Source organism: Ctenopharyngodon idella, chromosome 10, assembly GCF_019924925.1.
Source record: "Ctenopharyngodon idella isolate HZGC_01 chromosome 10, HZGC01, whole genome shotgun sequence".
NCBI lineage: Eukaryota > Metazoa > Chordata > Actinopteri > Cypriniformes > Xenocyprididae > Ctenopharyngodon > Ctenopharyngodon idella.
This window is the reverse complement of record NC_067229.1, coordinates 46,680,294-46,703,464: the sequence shown is the minus strand read 5'-3', so window position 1 is coordinate 46,703,464 and position 23,171 is coordinate 46,680,294. Positions and strand designations below refer to the sequence as shown.

The window sequence follows — 23,171 nt, the reverse complement described above, 5'->3', positions numbered from 1 at the left end:
AAGTTTTCAGTACCAAAGTTTGTTAATTGTAAAAAATGGTAGGCCTAGTGAATATTCTTAGTTATCCTGAATCCAGATGTTTATTTTATAGATTGTTCATGCAAAGGTAGTTTACTTATGGTTTAGAAGTGATGTAAAACAATAATTTAATCACTCATACTTTAAAGGATTAGTTCACTTTCCAATTAAAATTTCATGATAATTTACTCACCCCCATGTCATCCAAGATATTTATGTATTCCTTGCTTCAGTCGAAAAGAAATGAAGGTTTTTGAGGAAAACATTCCAGGATTTTTCTCCATATAGTGGACTTCAATGGTCTCCAAACGGTTGAAGGTAAAAATTACAGTTTCAGTGCAGCTTCAAAGGGCTTTAAACGGGTCTTATCTAGCGAAACGATCGGTCATTTTCTAATTTTTTTTTAAATGTATGCGCTTTATATAAACAAATGATCGCCTTCAAGTAGTTCCGCCAAAACCGCACTTCCGTATTCTTCAAAAAGCTTACGCTGAATGTCCTACACCTTCCCTATTCAACTTACGGAACGAACGCAGCACCAGTTTCGTTTTTTCCGTAAGTAGAATAGGGAAGGCGTAGGACATATAGCGTAAGCTTTTTGAAGAATACGGAAGTGCGGTTTTGGCGGAACCACTTGAAGGCGATCATTTATTTATATAAAGCGCATACAGTTAAAAAAAATTAGAAAATGACCGATCGTTTCTCTAGATAAGACCCTTATTCCTCGTCTGGTATCGTTTAAATCGCTTAATTTCTTTCGACTGAAGAAAGAAGGACATGGACATCTTAGATGACATGGGGGTGAGTAAATTATCAGGAAATTTTAATTTAAAAGTGGACTAATCCTTTAACTGTTTTATTTCCCACTAGACTCTTTCAGCCCAAATCATGCAAACAGCCCTTTGCTGCCATCATGTGTATTTCTGGTAGCGAGTGAATATGATTTATTAAGGTACATCCTTAAGAATGAAATTGTTTAAATTAATATTCAAAAATAACTTTAACAATGGAAGCAATTCAGGTAGGAGTGTTTTAACAGATGTCAAGATAATATATAAGATATAATAATCAAAGTTAATGAGAAAGAACGCATGCATCATTTTATTTATTTTATTTTATTAAAATAATGTTTATTAAAAACAATCTTGCTCAAGAAAAAAAAAACAAAACAAAAAAAACTGTTGGACAGATTGTGTCCACTGCAACTAGACAAAAGAGGTTGATGTGACATTCTGTGATGGGTGTGTGTGCGCTCTGCGCATGCGCGCTCATCCTTCTCTCTCTCCTGACCTCCTCCCGGTTTTTGCGCTGCTGAACAACTTCTCCCGTGAAACCCGCTCAAATATAGCCATACAGATCCTGGCACACACATGAGGCATGGCAGCTCTCTTCGGGAAGATCCAGATCGGCATTTATGTGGAGATCAAGCGCAGTGATGGTGAGTCACACCCAGCAGCAGCTCGTTTATCAGGTTGAGATGCAGTTTGTCGGCGCATCATCTTTGTTTAACCCAGTAAACCCGTTTAACACAAGACAGCTGGTGCAAACGACGGGAGAGGATCGATATAGGCTCATGCATACATATCCAATACCTTTCCGCCCTTGGCACGCCGTTGTATTGCCCGTTTTTGGGATGCATGCTCCTGCTAACCAGTTAGCGAATTTACTAATTCTACTATGGCGGAGGATTGACTCATTAATATTAATGAAGTCCTCCTGACGTTGCTTGGTAACCGTTTTGGTGCGTCTAGGCGCAGAATCTAATTGATAATCATAAAGCATAACGTCACCATCGCTTATTCGTTAATGTGTGCTTTTCAGCCAATCAGAGAAGCGTACAGGGTAAACGTCACGTTACGTTTGTACGTAATAAATATTCATAAGCTAAGCCTTCGCCATAGTACGTTCGTAAATTCGCAGTCTCTTAGCATCCTCCCTGAGGAAGACGCCCAGAGACATCGCCTGCAAAACTCGTTTGTACTGCTGTTTTAGTTTAATATTTTTTTAGTTTTATTTTAGTTTAGTTTATTGTCATTCCAGCAATGTACAAGTGTAAAGTACAGCCACATTTTTTTTTCTCTCTTTAGCGTTAACCTTTGGCCTATAGCTGGTTAGTCCATAGTAAAGTTGTATAGAAAGCAAGTATGAGCCCTACAATTTGTTATTTAATTTTATTCTACAACTTTTATCTTCCTTTGTTTTGAAGTCTATTTATTCAATAATTTTTCAAGTAATCATGTATAATGTGCAATCAGCTGGTCATTATCACAAAGCAAACCCCTTCAGGATATTACCTTGTTTATTTTGCGATAATAACTGACTGGCTATACTTTATGCCTTTCATAACTTTTGTGCCCAGTATTTTCCTCTAGTCAGACCTTTCACAAACTCACGTTCATAATCATATAAATAGTTATCAACAGTATTATGTTATAATTGACTGGAATATTTGATTGTGCATCACCTGAACTGTCCTTTGATACCTAATGTTTTGATGTAGCTCCTTTTATTTTTGGGTTTTATTAAGTGTTTTATAGTGCTATAAATTCAATTAATCATAATTAATCGCATCTAACATACAGCATTATAGAAAATATATAAAAATTTTTGGTCAAGATTTTGTATTGACAATGCAAGAGGTGAGCACTCTGTAAAGTCTCCTTCAGCACATCCCAAAGACTTTCAATGAATTTAAGCTCTGGGCTCAGAGGTGCCAATTCATGTGTGAAAATGATTCTTCATGCTCCCTCCCAAACAATTTGAGCCTGATGAATCTTGACATTGTCATCCTGGAATATGGCCATGATGTGTCTTCCTACATGGTTGTTTAAGAAATGAAAAGCTACTCACTCCATCAGTTAGGGTTAGAAGAACTGCTGCCAAACATATAACATGCTAGAAACATAATAATCGCTATAATAATGATCCAATCAAAGACTCTTTAGTATTTGCCTATTTAAATCCAAACATTGACTGTTTTTTTGGCCGGGCAGTGTATGTATATATATAGCACTAGTTTTGAGTGTTATCATCAGGCTGCAGATCTTTGCAGTAAACCATTGTTTTATTATGTATCTCAGGCCGAATACACCAGGCCATGGTGACGTCACTGAATGAAGACAATGAGAGTGTGACGGTGGAGTGGATTGAAAACGGAGACACAAAAGGGAAAGAGGTGAATGTCTGATATTCATATTTAATATGTCCATCATATTGGTATAATGCACTAAAGACAAAAGCTTGTCATCATTCTTGCTTTCGTGAGCCTCATGTTTTTAAGCTTGTTGCAGTTGTACATCTCTCATAGAGACAGATATAATATTGATGTGTCAGGATCAGGAGAGATTTATTCTAAAGCAGCTTTTGTACCTCAGCCTTAAATAGCTTCCAGGTTTATCAGCAGTGTTTAGTCTGTAAATGCTGTGCATTAATGTGTGCATGAAATATCCCTCACATGTTGCTCTTTCATAACTTGGGAGAATTATTAGCGGTTTAGGCCTGGTTTCACAGACAGGGTTTAGACTAAGCCGGGACTAGGCCTTAGTTCAATTAGGGCATTTAAGTAGCTTTTATTGTGAACTGACTTAGAAAAAGAACATTACTGCTGTGCATCTTGAGACAAAACATTGGCATTGATATATTTTAAAGGGGTCCTTGATAATCATTTCACTTTTTTTAACTTTAGTTAGTGTGTAATGTTGCTGTTTGAGCATAAACAACATCTGCAAAGTTACGACGCTCAAAGTTCAATGCAAAGGGAGATATTTTCTTTTACAGAAATCACTTTTTAAGGACTACAACAAACGGCTGGTAGGGACTACAACGAGATTCTTCCGGGTTGGTGACATCACAAACCCCAAAATTTACATAAACCCTGCCCCTGAGAACACGCAACAAAGGGGGCGAGGCCATGTTGGGTTGCTTTAGAGAAGAGGAAGAGTTGTTGTAGTAGAGTGTTGTTGCCATGCCGTCATTTTACGCCGGACAGCTTCACAAACGAGGGTCAATTCAACGCTGGATTTGCACAAAAGATTAACATGACGGCACATGCTAGTGGATGAGTTGAATCAACTCCACAGCAACTACATAAATTTATCCACTAACCATTCAGAAATGTCCAGTTTCATTCTAAGAGTTGTATCTTCTTCCTGAGTCTCTCCATCAGTGTCCGACTCCGGTTTGACCAATGTAAGGCTGAACATGACATTTTGGCTGCGTGAGATTCTCCAGCTTTGTTGTTGTTGAGCAACCGAAGCGCAAGCTGTTAAAGCCCACCCTCTTCTGGAAAGGGGGCTGGGAGCAGTAGCTCATTTGCATTTAAAGGGACACACACAAAAACCGAGTGTTTTTGCTCACACCCGATAGAAGCAGATTTGACAAGCTATAATAAATGATCTGTGGGGTATTTTGAGCTGAAACTTCACAGACACATTCTGGAGACACAAGAGGCTTATATTACATCTTGTAAAAGGGGCATTATAGGTCCCCTTTGAGATATATTAGTACAAGTTGCTTTCAGTTAAAACAGCTCAAACATGCATTTTAATCTCGGTCTGGGCTTAAACCTTGTCTGAAACCGGGCAAATGTTTCATGTAACTCAACTTGATCTCAGATTTTTCTCCAATCAATCCCCATGAGAAACAGAGCTATAAAAATGAATCTGGATAGCAGCTCAGATAATTTGATCCTGAAGGAATTTAATGAGATATATGAGTTTAATGATGTTGATGTAAATCTGAGCGCACTTTGAGATCTCTTATACAAAAACCTGTGCTAAGTGAAAGAAAACATGTTGATAAAAAGATTGAATCCAATATTTGGTTATAACAAAGCATAACAAGAGATTTATAAGCAATTTTTTGTTGGCCAGTCTTTTTTGCCTATGAACAACACAAGTGTAATGAGGTGAAACCCCCCAAAAATGAAAAAAATATCCTTTTTATACTCTGTGTGAGAAAAATCAGTAGGGATGCACTGATATGAACATTTTTGCCGATACCGATAATTCTTTATATTTGAAAGCCGATAACCGATATATTGGCAGATAAATCTAAATTAAAATTGTTATATAATTTTTGAGAGCCTAGTTACAAAAACAAAAGTCTCACCATTAAAAGCCATGTCCCAAGCACACAATTATAATGTTCTTATTATAATATTATGTAGCCTATATGGCAGAATTGCACTGTAGTTATGTACTGAAACTGTATTTTCCCTTTTAAGTGATTTCAATCATATTTCAAACAATTCAAAACCATAATGGCGGACAGTGCACATCTGAAGCGTCTCAGCTAAAGGAAATAATCCATTATTTATCGGCTTTAATATATCAGCCAAATTTTCTTATTGGACCTATAACGATAGCATTAGAAATGAACATATATCGGCCGATACTGATATGGTGGCCAATATATATCGTGCATCCCTAAAATTCAGTAAGTTTTAGTCCTATGCTATAACAGAAAATCCTCTCCGGTTCAAAAAGGCCAGTTAATCTTATTGCTGTCCAGGAGAAACTGTTGCGATACTGAGAGATTTCATTTGTAATTTTTCTGTCCTGTGGGATGATTATATTTAGCAGCTTTTACAACTATGGAAAGTCCTGTGCGCTCATGTGCCATGAGTAAAAGTGCTTTTGAAACTGGCAGCCTCATGCTCGTGCTCTTGTTCTCTGTGAACAGATCGACCTGGAAAGCATATTTGCACTAAATCCAGATATTGCACCTGAAGAGGAAATCCCACAAAGTCCTGAAACCCCTCCGCCACCCGTGTCGAGTGCCATCAAAATCAACAAGATCCCCCAAAACAAGGTTGGTGTCCATTTCGCTAAACCATAATAGTCGTGACCAAGAAGAAGGGAAATGAGTTCAGCGGTGGACAGATGATTGTAGTGCACTTAGTCTGGCTTTTATAACTTCTAAAATGGATTTCCAGACAGGAGTCATAAAGTCATAAAATACTGTTTTTAGGTTCAAATCAATGCAGACTGGGTAAATTCCTGTCGTAAACACACACAAAAAAACACTAAAATAACTTGCATTGTGTCATCCTACATTGGGAGATTACCCATAAGCCCTTGTGCTTGAATAATTGCATTATATATGCATGAATAATTATAGGAAGATGTAACCAGTTGTAATTTATAATAATTAGTAATTCTAGTTTTCAGATAGCTGTCAACACAAAGCTATAATGTGGCATAAATTCACTGTGAATGATTTTATTGTGTAGATATATTTTGTAGCTATATTGCAGACTGGATTGTACAAAACATAATTATTTTCTTGAATTCATCTTTTGTAGAATCGCCGAACTGTAGCGCCACCAAAAAATGAAACGCCTGCAAGGGATAATCGAGGTATGATGTACAAGTCATGCAAAAATAATGATCGTAAACTAGTTACTGTTACAAATTTAGTCCCACATTTGATTCATTTCAGCACATTTTGATTTCAACATTATTTGTTTTGAAGTATACACCACCAGTCAAAAGTTTGGACATATTGAATTTATGTTGCTCAGGATTATAAAACACTTTGAAGTGAAGGCTTTGATGCTTTAAATCATTGTTACTTTAGTGTTATTTATATAGCATTTAATACATTTTTATTTTTATATTTTTAGTTTTATTAAAATTTTAGATAAAATTGTGCTTTTTTTAATTAGTTTTTTTTTAAATATATATATTTCAGTTAAGCTTTAATTTATCTTTATTTCAGTTGTATTTTAGCATAATTTTTGTACTTCATCTTAAACTTAATTTATTTCAGTTAGTTGCCAAGGCCACATTTCTAATTTTCCTTTAATTTTTTTTAAAGTTTTCATGTAATATTTATATTTGGTCACACTTTAGTTTAGGGTCCAATTCTCACTATTAACTACAACTTTTGCCTCAATAAACTCCTAATTACTGCTTATTAATAGTTGTTAAGTTTAGGTATTGGGTAGGATTAAGAATGTAGAATATGGTCATGCAGAATAAGGCATTAATATGTGCTTAATAAGTACTAATAAACAGTCAATATCCTAGTAATATGCATGTTAATAAGCAACTAGTTAATATTGAGAATTGGACCCTAAACTAAAGTGTTACCTTATATTTGATTTTATTTCCGCTTTCTTTCAATTAAAGAAAATTATTTTTAATAATACTGCTTGAATGTTTCATAGACAAAGATAAATTGTGCTTACAAGTTTTCATCAAAGACATCAGCATGGCTTTTAAACATTACTGAATCATTTGATTGTTAATGGGTTAGTTCACCCAAAAATGAAAATTATGTCATTAATTACTAACCCTCATGTCCTTCCAAACCTGTAAGACCTTCGTTCATCTTCAGAACACAAATTAAGATATTTTTGATAAAATCCGATGGCTCAGTGAGGCCTCCATTGACAGCAAGATAATTAACACTTTCAGATGCCCAGAAAGCTACTAAAGACATATTTAAAACAGTTCATGTGACTACAGTGGTTCAACCTTAAGATTATAAAGCGACGAGAATACTTTTTGTGCGCCAAAAAAACAAAATGACGACTTTTCAACAATATCTAGTGATGAGCGATATCAAAACACTGCTTCATGAAGCTTTACGAATCTTTTGTTTCGAATCAGTGGTTCGGAGTGCCAAAGTCACGTGATTTCAGTAAACTAGGCTTCGTTACGTCGTAAGTGTTTCTGAATTTCAATAGTTCACGTGACTTTGGCAGTTTCATACGTGATCCGAACCACTGATTCGAATCAAAAGATTCATAAAGCTTCGAAGCTAGAATGACATGAGGGTGAGTAATTAATGACAGAATTTTCATTTTTGGGTGAACTAACCCTTTAACGATCAAACTTGATTCAGTAATGTTTAAAAGCCAGGCTGATGTCTTTGATGTTAAAAAAGAGTTTTCATTTGTACCATATGTTTTGATGACAACATCATTCCCAAATTTCCATTTGTGTCATTTCAGAGTTTTGATAACTTACTATTATTCTAATGTGTAAAACAGTGATAAAGAAGAGTCATAAATAAGCATATGTCTAAACGATCTGCAGGTCCCCATTATTCAGTCTCTGTAGGTACGACTCGAGCGCGGCCGAGCCAACAGACCGAACCTCCTCCAGCAGCTCCCGCACCGCCTCCACCAATACAACACCAAACCCTACAGCAGCAGCAGAACGGTACCATAGAAACACATCACACATCAAACTCCTTTTTTAATTGTTATACAACTACTTTATTTAGCAAGGATGCATTTAATTGATCGAAAGTGACAGTAAAGACATTTATAATGTTACAAAAGTTTTCGGTTTCAAATAAATGCTGTTCTTTTGAACTTTCTATTCATTTGAGAATCCTGAAAATAATGCATCACAGTTTCCACAAAAATATTATGAAGCAGCACAACTGTTTTTAACATTGATAATAACCAGGAATGTTTCTTGAGGAGCAAATCGGCATATTAGAATGATTTCTGAAGGATCATGTGACTGGAGTAATGATGCTGTAAATTCAGCTTTGATCACAGGAATAAATATCAAGTTTAACTATGAAACTCTAGAGGGCGCAAGCTGATCAGTCCTTTACATGCAGTTTGCGAGCAATCACATCATTACCTCATGACCTCTGCAGCCAATGAGATTGCTTGCTCAATATTTAAAGGGGACATATCATGAAAATCTGACTTTTTCCGTGTTTAAGTGCTATAATCGGGTCCCCTGTGCATCTACCAACCCAGAAAACATGAAAAAGGACAACCTAGTAACTTTGTTTTGGTAAGCCTTTCTCTGAAAAAAGGAGCCGCTCAGATTTTGCTCCCCTAATGAAGTAGGAAGGGGATCTTATTATAATATTGCCGCCCCTTAATCTGCATGTTTCAGCCCACGGCACCTCCAATTTGTGTTCGCAAGCGACAACGGTGAACAAGAACTTTGACTCTAGAATTTTGACTCTTGACTCTAGTCAGAAATGGGTATTTCCAACATGGATTTATAAATGATCTGTGGGGTATTTTAAGATGAAACTTCACAGACACATTCTGGGGACACCTAAGACTTAAATTACATCTTGTAAAAAAAAAAAAGGCATAATAGGTCTCCTTTAAATAGTCTGGTTCAGTGTTTGTTGTAAGCTGGTCCTCTGAAACCCTCCACCTCCCCAGCTCCACCTGCCTAGATCTGCTATGGGATTTATGTATGTCTGTTTATGCAGCAGCAGCAACATATCTTACATGCTCACAACAGCGTGTCTGTGTATCCATTAGCAGTAGCAAATATATACTTTCTCTACAGCTGCAGCGTAGCAGATCTAGTCTGCCAAGACCAAATTCATTAACATCGCCATTCAGTAACATGCTAAAACTATTCCGTGAGTTGTCATGATTGAAATTACATTGTAAAATATATTCAAATAGAAAACAATTATTTTAAATTATAATAACATTTCTGTTTTTACTGTTTTTGATCAAATGCAGCCTTGGTGAGCAGAAGAGACTTCTTTCAAAAACACCGACCCCAAACCTTTGAAGAGTAGTGTAATTATTTTTGATACTACTGTTGAGAGCCTTTATGAATCCCTGTATGTGTAATCTCTGATCTGTGAGTGTATGAAGAGACTCCAGCAGTGATGGAGGAGCTGAAGGGCTCTCAGTGCCGTCACAAATAACTGTTGTCTGCTGTCACACCTAAACAAAAGCAGCATTTAGAGTTGTTTTCCAGCACGTCTCAGAGATGACCCCTCATGATGCCATTGTTGAGGGAATTACTCAAACACATTTAACACAAGCTAATGCACACTGACTTATGAATTATGTCAAGCAAAATGCTTATTGAAAAAATTATTTTTCTGTGTGTGTCTTCAGCTCGCAGGAAGTCAAACTGCGTGAAGGAAGTGGAGAAGCTTCAGGAGAAGCGGGAGAGGAGACGATTGCAGCAGCAGGAGCTGAGAGAGAAAAGAGCACAGGTGACAAAACACACTGGTGTACTATTTCTGTGTACTGATAATGTTTGAAAAGTTTAGTGTTGCTTAATGTGTAACATTTTATTGATATAAATATATGTATTATTGCCTAATGCGTATTATTATGATAATTTTTTGTTTATAAACATGTCGTAATATGTTGCTTATTGCATACTATAATTATACAATTTTATCTATTTGTTTGTTAATTTATTATTTCCTATGATTATTGTTGGCTTAGTGACAAATTGCTTATGTTTCTTTTTTAATATTGCTTTATTATAGTTAATTAAACATTTTTGTTACTTGAAATACATATATATATATATATATATAATATACAGTGGGTACGGAAAGTATTCAGACCCCCTTAAATTTTTCACTCTTAGTTATATTGCAGCCATTTGCTAAAATCATTTAAGCTCATTTTTTTCCTCATTAACGTACACACAGCACCCCATATTGACAGAAAAACACAGAATTGTTGACATTTTTGCAGATTTATTAAAAAAGAAAAACTGAAATATCACATGGTCCTAAGTATTCAGACCCTTTGCTCAGTATTTAGTAGAAGCACCCTTTTGATCTAATACAGCCATGAGTCTTTTTGGGAAAGATGCAACAAGTTTTTCACACCTGGATTTGGGGATCTTCTGCCATTCCTCCTTGCAGATCCTCTCCAGTTCTGTCAGGTTGGATGGTAAACGTTGGTGGACAGCCATTTTTAGGTCTCTCCAGAGATGCTCAATTGGGTTTAAGTCAGGGCTCTGGCTGGGCCATTCAAGAACAGTCACGGAGTTGTTGTGAAGCCACTCCTTCGTTATTTTAGCTGTGTGCTTAGGGTCATTGTCTTGGTGGAAGGTAAACCTTCGGCCCAGTCTGAGGTCCTGAGCACTCTGGAGAAGGTTTTCGTCCAGGATATCCCTGTACTTGGCCGCATTCATATTTCCCTCGATTGCAACCAGTCGTCCTGTCCATGCAGCTGAAAAACACCCCCACAGCATGATGCTGCCACCACCATGCTTCACTGTTGGGACTGTATTGGACAGGTGATGAGCAGTGCCCTGTTTTCTCCACACATACCGCTTAGAATTAAGGCCAAAAAGTCTCATCAGACCAGAGAATCTTATTTCTCACCATCTTTAGCAAACTCCATGCTGGCTTTCATGTGTCTTGCCCTGAGGAGAGGCTTCCATCGGGCCACTCTGCCATAAAGCCCCGACTGGTGGAGGGCTGCAGTGATGGTTGACTTTCTACAACTTTTTCCCATCTCCCGACTGCATCTCTGGAGCTCAGCCACAGTGATCTTTGGGTTCTTCTTTACCTCTCTCACCAAGGCTCTTCTCCCCCGATAGCTCAGTTTGGCCGGACGGCCAGCTCTAGGAAGGGTTCTGGTCGTCCCAAACGTCTTCCATTTAAGGATTATGGAGGCCACTGTGCTCTTAGGAACCTTAAGTGCAGCAGAAATTTTTTTGTAACCTTGGCCAGATCTGTGCCTTGCCACAATTCTGTCTCTGAGCTCTTCAGGCAGTTCATTTGACCTCATGATTCTCATTTGCTCTGACATGCACTGTGAGCTGTAAGGTCTTATATAGACAGGTGTGTGGCTTTCCTAATCAAGTCCAATCAGTATAATCAAACACAGCTGGACTCAAATGAAGGTGTAGAACCATCTCAAGGATGATCAGAAGAAATGGACAGCACCTGAGTTAAATATATGAGTGTCACAGCAAAGGGTCTGAATACTTAGGACCATGTGATATTTCAGTTTTTCTTTTTTAATGAATCTGCAAAAATGTCAACAATTCTGTGTTTTTCTGTCAATGTGGGGTGCTGTGTGTACATTAATGAGGGAAAAAAATGAGCTTAAATGATTTTAGCAAATGGCTGCAATATAACAAAGAGTGAAAAATTTAAGGGGGTCTGAAAACTTTCCGTATATAAACTTTTTACTTTATTTTAACTTGTACTAAAATAGCTAAAACTGCAGTAGAAATTAATATAATAAAAATTATTAAATAATAATAAAAAAAACAAACAAACCAAAAAACTAAAATTGAAATGAAAACAGAAAAATAAAAAATAATTCAGAATATTAATAAAAACTATAAATTATGTTATATATTTATAGTATTTAAATTATACTAAAATAAAATTGGCGTCTGTTAAATGAATACATGTAAATAAATATATTTCTTGTTTTATTTATTATAAATAAAATATATTATTATTATATAAAAATAATAGGCAGTTTACGGTATACACTGCCCATTTTCCAGTATGTAATAAACTTGTATTCAATTCTAAACACATCATGAATGTTTCAAACAGTAATTTGCTTCATTGACCACATGAACTTGGCAGTTATCATCTCAGTAATTCAAATTAATTTGCATTTCTAATCCAAATTATTAAATAGAAAATGTCTTGACTGTTGACACAATGACTTAACCTCTCAAGAAAGTTAATATGTTCTAACTCTTACAATATTAACAGAGAGTTTTTTTATTACACAGGAAGTTGATGCCACAACCCCTAATTATGAAATTATGTGCATGATCCGAGACTTCAGAGCGAGTTTGGACTACAGACCGCTGACCACTGCAGATCTGGTGAATAACTACATCATTAAAACTCATCTCACAGTTATTATGTCATTTAATTTTCACATGATTTATCAACTGTGCATCCATGTTATTATAATATGTATGTATTAATATGTGTATTTTCTCAGATTGAGGACCACAGGATATGTGTGTGTGTGCGGACACGTCCACTGAACAAGAAAGGTGAACATGAAATCTTTTTATTCCACCATACGTTCATGCTGTAAGTGTCTAATGCTGTTTACGAGACGCCACATCATCTGTCTGCTCTCAGAGCTGACCGTGAAGGATCTAGACGTCATCACCATCCCCAGTAAAGACGTGGTCATGGTCCACGAGCCCAAGCAGAAAGTGGATTTAACCAGATACCTGGAGAACCAGACGTTTCGCTTCGATTACGCTTTCGACGACACCTCGACAAACGAAATGGTTTACAGGTCAGATACTTATTGGTTTACTACTTAGTGAAAAGGTCATATACTTATTTGTAACAGTGAAAATAAAAAGCAAAGATGAGAGAGAGAAAAAAATTGTTTTGTTCTGTCTTGCACTGTACAAAATTACAAATATAAAAATATTTTTTATGAAAAATAACATATTCAATGTATATAAAAATATATTAAAAACATTAGAAATATAAAAAAATTGTTCAGTCATGCACTGTACAAAGTAACAATAAAAATATATCGTTTTAAAAAAATAAAAATTATTAAAAAGTAAGTGTTTAAATATATATATTGTATATATATTGAAAAATATAAAAATATAATTTGTTCAGTCACACACTGTACAGTTACAAATTAAAAAATATATTTTTTATAAAAATATAAAATTCTGCATTCAAAAATTCTATAGAAAAAAATTGTAAAAAGTAACAATAGAAATATACATTTCAATAAATTTAAAATATTAAAAAGTATGTAAGTATATAAGTATATATATATATATATATTAAAATATAAGTGTATGAGTATATATATTTAAAAATATAAAAATATAATTTGTTCAGTCATGCACTGTACAAAATAACAATAGAAATATACAGTTCTATAAAAATAAAAAAATTAAAGTATGTAAGTGTATAAGTATACGTGTGTGTGTGTGTGTGTGTGTATATATATATATATATATATATATATATATATATATATATATATATATATATATATATATATATATATATATATATATATATATATATTAAAAAATATTATTTGTTCAGTCACGCACTGTACAAAGTAACTAGAAATTAAACTAGAAATATGTAAAAAATGAAAAAGTATGTAAGTGTACAATTGTGTATATATATTAAAATGTATGTGTATAAGTATATAAATTAAAAAATATATAAGAATATAATTTGTTCAGTCATGGCCTTTACAAAGTTACAAGTATAAAAATATATATATTTTTTTATAAAAATAGAAAATGGCATTCAAAAATTCTGAAAAATGTGACAGTACTTCTGATTAAAACTTAATTCAGCATATTAAAATAATGATGTTTTGCCTCTGGATTTAATTGGTTCATGAAAAGTAGACTATGTTCTTATTGGTTAATATTATTTTCTCTGCCTGCATGGTCTTGGTTACATTAGCAGAAAAAAATTTATTTCAGAGACAGTTATTACATGGAAAATGATGAAAACAATCATTTTTTGAATTAGAAATGTGCACTGATGAATCATTCACAATAAAATTAGAGCCATTTAAGTAAAAACATTTTCATGTCATATTCTCTTTATTATGTTTAAATATAATCTGTATAAGTCTCTGGTTTATGTGTTTCAGGTTTACTGCCCGGCCGCTGGTGGAGACCATATTTGAGAGGGGAATGGCGACCTGTTTTGCTTACGGTCAGACGGGCAGCGGGAAAACTCATGTAAGTGTCTGACCATAAACAAAGCCAGATGACATCATATTACAGGAAAAGATCTTCCCAGAGGATCGTTCCATTTGCCTCTCTGTCATAATCAATTTTCCTTCCATTCCAGACCATGGGAGGAGATTTTTCAGGGAAGAACCAGGACTGCTCTAAAGGAATCTACGCACTCGCTGGTATGTGTCAGACCTGAAGTTTTTCAGTATAAATATTGAGTTATTGTTTCCTGAATTTTCTTTTCTTTTCTTTCAGCACGGGATGTTTTTCTTATGTTAAAAAAACCGAACTACAAGAAGTTGGATCTTCAGGTGTACGCGACGTTCTTTGAAATCTACAGCGGGAAGGCAAGTTCTCTATTGGTCATGAATAATTAATGAGCTCATTTAATATTCATAAAGTGCATTAAGTCAATTTTTATTGTGTCGTGCAGGTGTTTGACCTTCTAAACAGGAAGGCGAAGCTGCGTGTGCTTGAAGACGGTAAGCAGCAGGTTCAGGTGGTCGGACTGCAGGAGCGAGAGGTCAAATGCACCGAGGATGTGCTCAAACTCATCGAGATGGGCAACAGCTGCAGGTGCGACCAATCGGATTGCTTCTTTCCGCCAGTTGTATTGTTAAAAACAGTTGTATTAAATGTGATTTTTGTATCTGGTTTTCTTCAGGACGTCTGGACAGACCTCGGCTAACGCTCATTCATCCCGCAGTCACGCCGTGTTTCAGATTATTCTCCGCAGGAGGGGCAAAATGCACGGCAAATTCTCTCTCATCGACCTGGCGGGAAATGAGCGCGGGGCTGATACATCGAGCGCCGACCGACAGACACGCCTCGAGGGCGCCGAGATCAACAAAAGTCTCTTGGCACTGAAGGTTTGTGCTTCAAATCGTCACACGGGCTCCAGAAATACTTGATTTTACCATGTTTTGACATGACACCTGTAAACCAAGAAAAGATATTAACAAAAGCAAAGAGGAGAGAGAGAGAGAGAAATTTGTTTTCTTCAGCCTCGCACTGTACAAAGTAACAAATATACAAATATTTAATGAAAATATATAAACAAATATTTAAAAATATATTCAAAATATTTGAAGTATAAAAAATATAATTTGTTTAGTCTCATATTGTACCAAGTAACAAATATAAAAATATTTTTATGAAAATATAAAAAATATTACAAGTATTTACAAGTGAAAATATTTTCAAGTATAATTTGTTTAGTCTCATACTTTACAAAATAAAAAATATTAAAAATATATAAAAAATATTAGCAATATAAAATATGTTCAGTCTCATACCATACAAAGTAAAAAATATAAAAATATTTATGAAAATACAAAATATAAAAAAATTATTAAAAATATTAGAAATATAAAATATTTTAGAAATTGGACATTTAAAATATGCTTAAAATATATATATATTAGAAAAATATTAGAAATATAAAAAATATAATTTGTCCAGTCTCACACTGTACAATGTAACAAATATAGAAATGTTTTTATAAAAATAAAAAAATATTAAAATGTATATATATTAAATATATACAATATGTAAAATATAATTTGGTCAGTCTCACACTGTACAAAGAAACAAATAAAATATTTTCTATGAAAATATAAAATATAGTAAATTTATTTCAAAAATATTATAAATATTAGAACTATAATTTTAGTCTCACTGTATGAAGTAACAAAAACAGAAATGTTTTTATAAAAATAAAAAATATTAAAATGTATATAATATATATTAAATATACAATATATAAGAATATAATTTGTTCAGTCTGACAATGTACAAAGAAACAAATAAAATATTTGTATGAAAATATAAAATATAGTAAATATATTAAAAGTATTAGAAATATAATATAATTTTAGTCTCTCTGTACAAACTAACAAATATAGAAATGTTCTTATAAAAAAATTAAAACGTATATTGTTTAGTGTCACACTGTACAAAGTAGCAAATATAAAAATATATAATATTTTAATAAAAATATAAAATGTCATTCACATCTTCTGTAACGTGACCTTTCTGAATAAAACTTTGTATTCAGCAGGAAATAGTGAAATGCATATGGAGTTGATTTGTTGGTGAAAAGTAGTTCATTTTGGTTAATATTATTTTATAAGAAGTTAGTGTCATGTTAGTATCTTGGTCCATTTCTGTTTGTGTGTGGAAGGAATGCATCAGGGCTTTGGGTCGAAACAAACCACACACTCCGTTCAGAGCCAGTAAACTCACGCAGGTCTTAAGAGATTCCTTCATCGGAGAGAACTCTAGAACATGTATGGTAAGAACACTGTGATGATGTTCGTATATCAGTCATATATTAATTTTAAACACGTAGTGCAATTAGTGTGTTTGTTAATGATTTAAATGTGTTTGTGGCTGCAATAGATCGCTACAATCTCTCCTGGAATGGCATCATGTGAAAACACATTGAACACTCTGAGATACGCCAACAGGTAGGTGAGCACATCAGACACCTGCAGGTCAAATCACACTGAAAGAAGATTCCCAGTGACACGCAGAATGTTGCACAGAACCCTTCAGTGGGTCTAGAAATGAGCTGAATGTTGCTTATTTCAAGATTTCTAATGCAAGTAACCTGGCAGTCAGATCCAGTCAAATCTGGGGGCTATTAATGGAAAACAAATCACAGAGAATTCCAAAATTATGGACATATTTGACCCTTTATGGCTTTATATATAAGAATTTGAATATTAATGTTTATTATGTTTATTAATGTTTATTAATACTTATATATTATATACAGTATATTATACATGTATTAATACACATATTAACATTCAAAATCTTTATTTTATTTTATTCATATTAATAATGTGTAAAATTCTAAAACTCTCTCTCTCTCTCTCTCTCTCTCTATATATATATATATATATATATATATATATATATAAATTCATTATATTGTATTTATGTACTCTTTTTATATTTATAATGTATATGGTTTATATGCATATATTTAACAAGAATATCAAAATGAATATCAAATGTAAAAACAAAACAAAAAAATGATTATTATACATTCTATGAAATATTTATTTATTCATAAATTTATATTATATTCATTATCAAATTCTTTATATAAAACATGGAAAAATAATGAAAATCATTTTCTGAATTAGAAATGTGCACTGAACAAAGCAAAATAATTTTTATACAATTATTTAGAATCAAATATATTAATTATTATCTTTTTACATGACATTTTTGTGTTTAATGTTTAGTAGACAACTATTAACCAATGGCATTTTATGTATATACATATTTTTTCATAATAATTTAATAGAATTCAGTTGAAAATCGTAATGATTGTAAAAACAATAGAATAATTATATTATATAATGATTTAAAAAACGCTGTATTTTATTACATTATATATTTATTAATAAACAATATTAATATTAGAATAATTTTTTATTTATATTAATATTTCTAAATTTCTATATATTTTTATGATCAGTTATTGTATGTGTGTGTATATATATATATATATATATATATATATATATATATATATATATGAATATACATTCTATAAATAAATATGTATTAACATTATATTCATGTTATTAAAATTATTTGTATAAAACAATCATTTATCTCATCTGTTACTACATTTGATATTTTTGTGTGTTTAGTAGCAAACTATTGACTGATGACATTCACTGCAGGAGTGTTGTTCACGTTTAACTCATTTCCACTGATTAAGAATCAGGAATGTTTGTGTTGGAGGAGTTTGTAATTCCGTCTCTCTGTCTCACTGCCGTCTGCCATCCCGTCTTCAGAGTGAAGGAGTTTGGGATCAGCCCTTCCGACATTCCCTTCTCCCAGGGGGGTGGCGGCCGCTCTGAACTCTCTCCTACCTATGAGTACGATGACTTTGCTACCTCACCCAGCAGGTCTCACCCTTTTCCAGTTTCAAGCCTGTCTCATCTCAGACAGAGCCTCCACGAGAGTCCTGTGTTTCTAATGATTCGCTTCCGTTTCAGTTCAGAGAATGTGTCTACATGTGCATCTTTCCGTTTTGGTTTACTGTTATTTTGTCCCTTGTTTGAGTCCATTTGTATCATATTTCAGGCATGTTTCTGTATTTTCTGTTGCTTTTTTAATCATTTTCCATTGCAGCTGCACTAACATTGGTTTGTGTTTGCTTGTGCCTTATAGAGCAGATGGAGCCCATCATTATCATGCTGCATGACCATGTGACTGTAACATTAACCATTTCCACTGGTTTATTGCATCATGACTTGAATACCTCATGCTTTCATACCGTCGCTGTCAGGTGGAAACCTCGTATTGCCAAAACCACAACTTTTCAGGAAATGGAAAAAAAAACGCTTTATTTTTTAAATAAAGACTGTGTTGTTGTCAAAGTTGATATTGTGGCTTTATATATGGTCAGACACTTTTTACTAAAATTGAGCTCAATGACCAGCGAATGTCAGACATGCGTTTTTTCCATCATTAGAACATTCCCATCATAAGAAAAGTGCTGAGCTGAATTTTTGTGCCATCTAGTGGTTTAAAAGAGAATAAAGTCAAATACCCTATACTGTTTCTTGAGTAAAGAAAATGCTGTACTTGTTCAAACAAATGGAGTTACAAGGTTTAGTCACAAGCTCTTTTTAATATTTTCATTGGTTAAATATTTGCAAAACCCACAGACAGATGTAAAGGCTGACCAATAGTAATGATTTATGAGAAAAATTAAAAACGACAAAATATGGAGAAACGAGGTTTCCGCCCGACAGTGTCGATATGCTGATTGCCTTGAATTGAGACGCTGTTTGTGACCGCAGGGTGAAGGAGCTGAGCATCGACCCCAGTGTGGTGATGGAGGGACGGTCCGCTGGACACTCGGTCAACCAGCTGGACGTGTTGGAGGCGCAGTGGGGAGTGGGCAGCTCTCCTCAGAGAGACGATCTCAAGCTGCTCTGTGAACAAAACGTAAGAGCGCTTCACCTCACACATCAGCTTGTTTTGGTTGGTATGAAAACGTGACGATGTGTTGATGTGATGCATGCTGTGCACAGGAAGAGGAAGTGTCCCCACAGCTCTTCACCTTCCATGAGGTGGTATCTCAGCTGGTGGAGATGGAGGAGCAGGTTCTGGAGGACCACCGTGCCGTCTTTCAGGTGCACTTACATAGGGCATATGGAACACTTTTAAACTTCAATAAACTCCCTTAATTAAGCATTTTGTTGTACCTTATTTGAAGGATATTTAGATATTTTAAATGACTTGAATGTGTTTGTGATGGATAGAGGTTCCTGTATGCTCATGTTATGTTGTAGGAGTCCATACGCTGGCTCGAGGATGAGAAGGTTCTTCTGGAGATGACGGAGGAAGTTGATTACGATGTGGAATCCTTCGCCACTCAGCTTGAACAGATTCTGGATCAGAAGATTGATGTGTTAACAGAGCTCAGAGGTCAGTGTTTACAGAGTCGTCCTCCAAGAACCTTCATTTATAATACTGTAATGGGAGTCGAAGATGTCACACTTTTAAATGTGATCCATATTAACTCTTTCCCCGCCATTGACCGAATTTTCCGGCTTTCCATGTTTTCACTGTTATACGGTAGGGGGCACTGTTACGCATCTTCTGAAACAGTATTGGCCCTGTCCCAAATGGCACACTTCTATGAACTTTCGGTCTTGTGGACTTACAATGGCTGCCGCGTGCACGTGTCTGTTAAGTCCACGAGACCGTAGGGTGTCCCGTTTATCAATTTTAGGCTTCAGAAGGGTGCTCGCGAGCGCCCCCTTTGCGGCCGATATGCGCCCTCGATCCGCACTCTTGCTGAGCCCACACTGGTGCAAGCTCCGCGGCAGACTTCTTCCCGACAGTCAAAGCGACGTTACGTCACGAAAGTGCGGACTCATAGGAAGGCTGTGAGTGTTTAGGGTGCCATTTGGGACAGGGCCGTAGAATCTCTGGATCAAAACACAGGCAAAAAAGGAGCTGAAACAAGTGATAAAAGCATTGCTTATGCACGTTGTTATCATTTGTTATCTATCGATTTTCTCAGCTTTTTGTTTAAATTATTGCTTTTTTTATTGAAATTTACCCACATTTAAATGTTGATAACTTTTTTAAATTTGTTTTAAGCAAAGACTCTTTCTTTTGATGTATTTCATGTTCAGATATTTATACAAAAAAAACATTCTGGGGGCCACAAAATTTTTGTGAAAATTATCAAAAGCGCTGATGGGGAAAGAGTTATTTATAGAAGACACAAATTAAAGTACACAAAATTAAAAGAAAAAATTAAAATGAAGTTTATTTTTGGAGCATTAATTTTTTTTTTTTTTTTTTTTTTTTTGCATTAGGATTTTCATGAAAATTTCTCCTAAAAAATATCATTACTATAATGTAAATAAATAAATAGTAATGTATATAAAATTGTGTATATATTTATATATTATAGAATAATAAAATAAAAATATTGTTACTTTAATGTAAATAATATTATATTTTGAATGAATATTCTTTATTATAAAACATTAGTGACAACCACGCTGACATTTAAAATAGTCTATTAATAAAATTCAAAATGTATTAAGTATTAATATTCAAAAAATATTAATATTTTTTATATATATATATATATATATATATATATAATATTTAAAAAAAATAATGCTCCAAAAATAAACTTCATTTTAATTTTTTCTTTTAATTTTGTGTACTTTAATTTGTGTATATATCATGAAGTACACAAAAGAATAAATGAAAATTAGATTTATTTTGGAGCATTAATTTTTTTGCATTGGGATTTTCATGAAAATTAATGATCATGATACTACTACATTTTATATAATTAAATATTTATTTATTCACATATATAAATATAAAAACTTCATTATTTATAATAGTAATTTTTAAAATACAAAAAATAATTTATAACCATATTAATCAATTATATTTTATGTATTTAATATATACTCTTATTTTTTTAGAATTAACATTCTTGTGAAATAAATATGCATATAAACAATACAATGTAAAAATATTAATATAGTATAGTACAGTTTTTTTATACAAAATAAATCACTAACACTTTTTCTTTTTTTGTCAGCGATTGACTTCTAGGTTACAGAACAGTATGACAACCCGTTACACTAGTGTCTCTTACAAAGTTGTTTTCCTTCACGTCAGATTAAATGCTTTGTCAACTAAGAGAATTGTGTTTCCTTTCGTCTCAGATAAAGTGAAGTCTTTCCGCTCTGCTCTTCAAGAGGAGGAACAGGCCAGCAGGCAGATAAACCCCAAACGTCCGCGAGCCCTGTAGCTCCAGCTCATCACCAGCTCTCATCTCATCAATGTATGTACATGTGTAACCTGTACGTGATGTGACGGTTTTCTTTCATCCGAGAAAAGCACATTTTAACTGTATAAATCATTTCAGTTCTTACTAAAATGAATGATCATAGAGGTTAAGGCCATGAGAGGGTGTGTGTGAGATTCTCTGAGCTAATGCATGAACAAACCAGCTCTGCATCATCCGCATCCGTCTGAAGCCTGTAAATATTCCATTGAGTCATTAATGTATATACATGCTCATACCTGCTACTTGCATATCAGTTTGCCAGTTAATGAAATACGATTATGCCGTCCCAATGGAAATGAGAGAATACGGTCTAGAAATTAGGGATGCACTGATATAGAAATGTTGACCAGTTATTTTTATGGCTGCTAATCAATATTTAATGTTTTAAATGAAAGCACACTGGCTGTCAGTTATGAAACACAAACATAAAAATGAATCTAAATAAATTGTCTCAAAAAACAATGTTGGATAACAAAAACTGACATGCTTCATGTGAAATTAGGCATATACAAGAGGGAAAGACTGAATTGTGGGACCAGTACTGATAATTGTACAAAAACAAATATATTGGTCACTGATATATTGTGCATCCCTAGTTACAGCAGAAGTTGCATGGCTGCAATATGGATGATCTCTATTGAGACCTACAGGAACTGACTAATTTATTAAACTTGTGTAGCAGTGAGACGATACATGTTTTGTTTTTTTTTGGATTGCCAGTAAGAGCCTTTTACTGTAACAAAAAAACAAATGCAGGCCTTATTGCACCAACTTCACAATAAACCTTTTCAGTGAAGGAAATTTGTAGATGAGCAACTATACATGTATTAGCTAATTCAGCTCAGATCAACAGTCCAGTCAAAATAAGTTCATGTGATATACTTTTCTGATTAAGAAGGATTTTGTTACCACAGTGTTTTGTTTACATTTTAAGAAGTGAAAGTGGTCATTATAAAATTCAGGCTACTGTCTCATTTTTAAAAAAAAAAATGCTATTAAGCATCAGTGTTTTTTTTTAAATGTTCCCGTCAAAGCTTTAAATGATTTTGTTCCCGTCTCATTTTTAAAAGTTGTTTGTGTTGAGGGGAATCTGGATCTGTATGGGACTCAGTGTTTCAATGTATTGCATTGCTAAAATAAAGAGCCATCCGACGACGTCAGTTTTCTGGCATATTATTGTTCACTACGCATAATTTGATTGCTTTGCAGATCAATGTAAGGAAAACTGATTTTTATGTATTAGACTACATATTAGATTTAATGCAGTACGTCATTGCGCTGCAAGCTTCAGTGAGGAGTCTCGAAAATTCTGTTAATGGCAGGAAAAGAGTTCATCTGCTGATCCTGTCAGAACA

General features: G+C 34.1%; 1 protein-coding gene across 3 annotated transcripts; it reads left to right on the top strand.

Moving 5' to 3' along the window:
* The first annotated feature begins 1,173 nt into the window (after window positions 1-1,173).
* On the top strand, window positions 1,174-22,971 carry LOC127520977 (kinesin-like protein KIF2A). 3 transcript variants are annotated; one of them, XM_051909759.1, is made up of 21 exons: window positions 1,174-1,456; window positions 3,099-3,193; window positions 5,701-5,829; window positions 6,323-6,377; window positions 8,064-8,189; window positions 9,869-9,969; window positions 12,483-12,578; window positions 12,701-12,755; window positions 12,847-13,009; window positions 14,363-14,453; window positions 14,566-14,629; window positions 14,706-14,797; window positions 14,884-15,026; window positions 15,115-15,319; window positions 16,633-16,743; window positions 16,851-16,918; window positions 18,269-18,352; window positions 19,283-19,430; window positions 19,517-19,618; window positions 19,778-19,913; window positions 21,692-22,971. In XM_051909759.1, exons 1-21 carry the CDS (start codon window positions 1,396-1,398, stop codon window positions 21,775-21,777), a joined length of 2,211 nt encoding a protein of 736 aa, XP_051765719.1. In that variant the 5' UTR covers window positions 1,174-1,395; the 3' UTR covers window positions 21,778-22,971. The 3 variants fall into 3 exon arrangements, with proteins under 3 accessions (XP_051765719.1, XP_051765718.1, XP_051765720.1); XM_051909758.1 differs by having other exon boundaries at window positions 18,269-18,382; XM_051909760.1 differs by lacking the exon at window positions 18,269-18,352 and having other exon boundaries at window positions 1,175-1,456.
* Window positions 22,972-23,171: the final 200 nt, after the last annotated feature.

Excerpts from the sequence above, each read along its gene's own strand:
- LOC127520977 (XM_051909758.1), top strand. The coding sequence starts at position 1,396 with ATGGCAGCTCTCTTCGGGAAGATCCAGATCGGCATTTATGTGGAGATC. Across the intron at positions 1,457-3,098 it reads GGAGATCAAGCGCAGTGATG|GCCGAATACACCAGGCCATG; the intron begins GTGAGTCACACC and ends TATGTATCTCAG. Across the intron at positions 15,320-16,632 it reads AAAGTCTCTTGGCACTGAAG|GAATGCATCAGGGCTTTGGG; the intron begins GTTTGTGCTTCA and ends TGTGTGTGGAAG.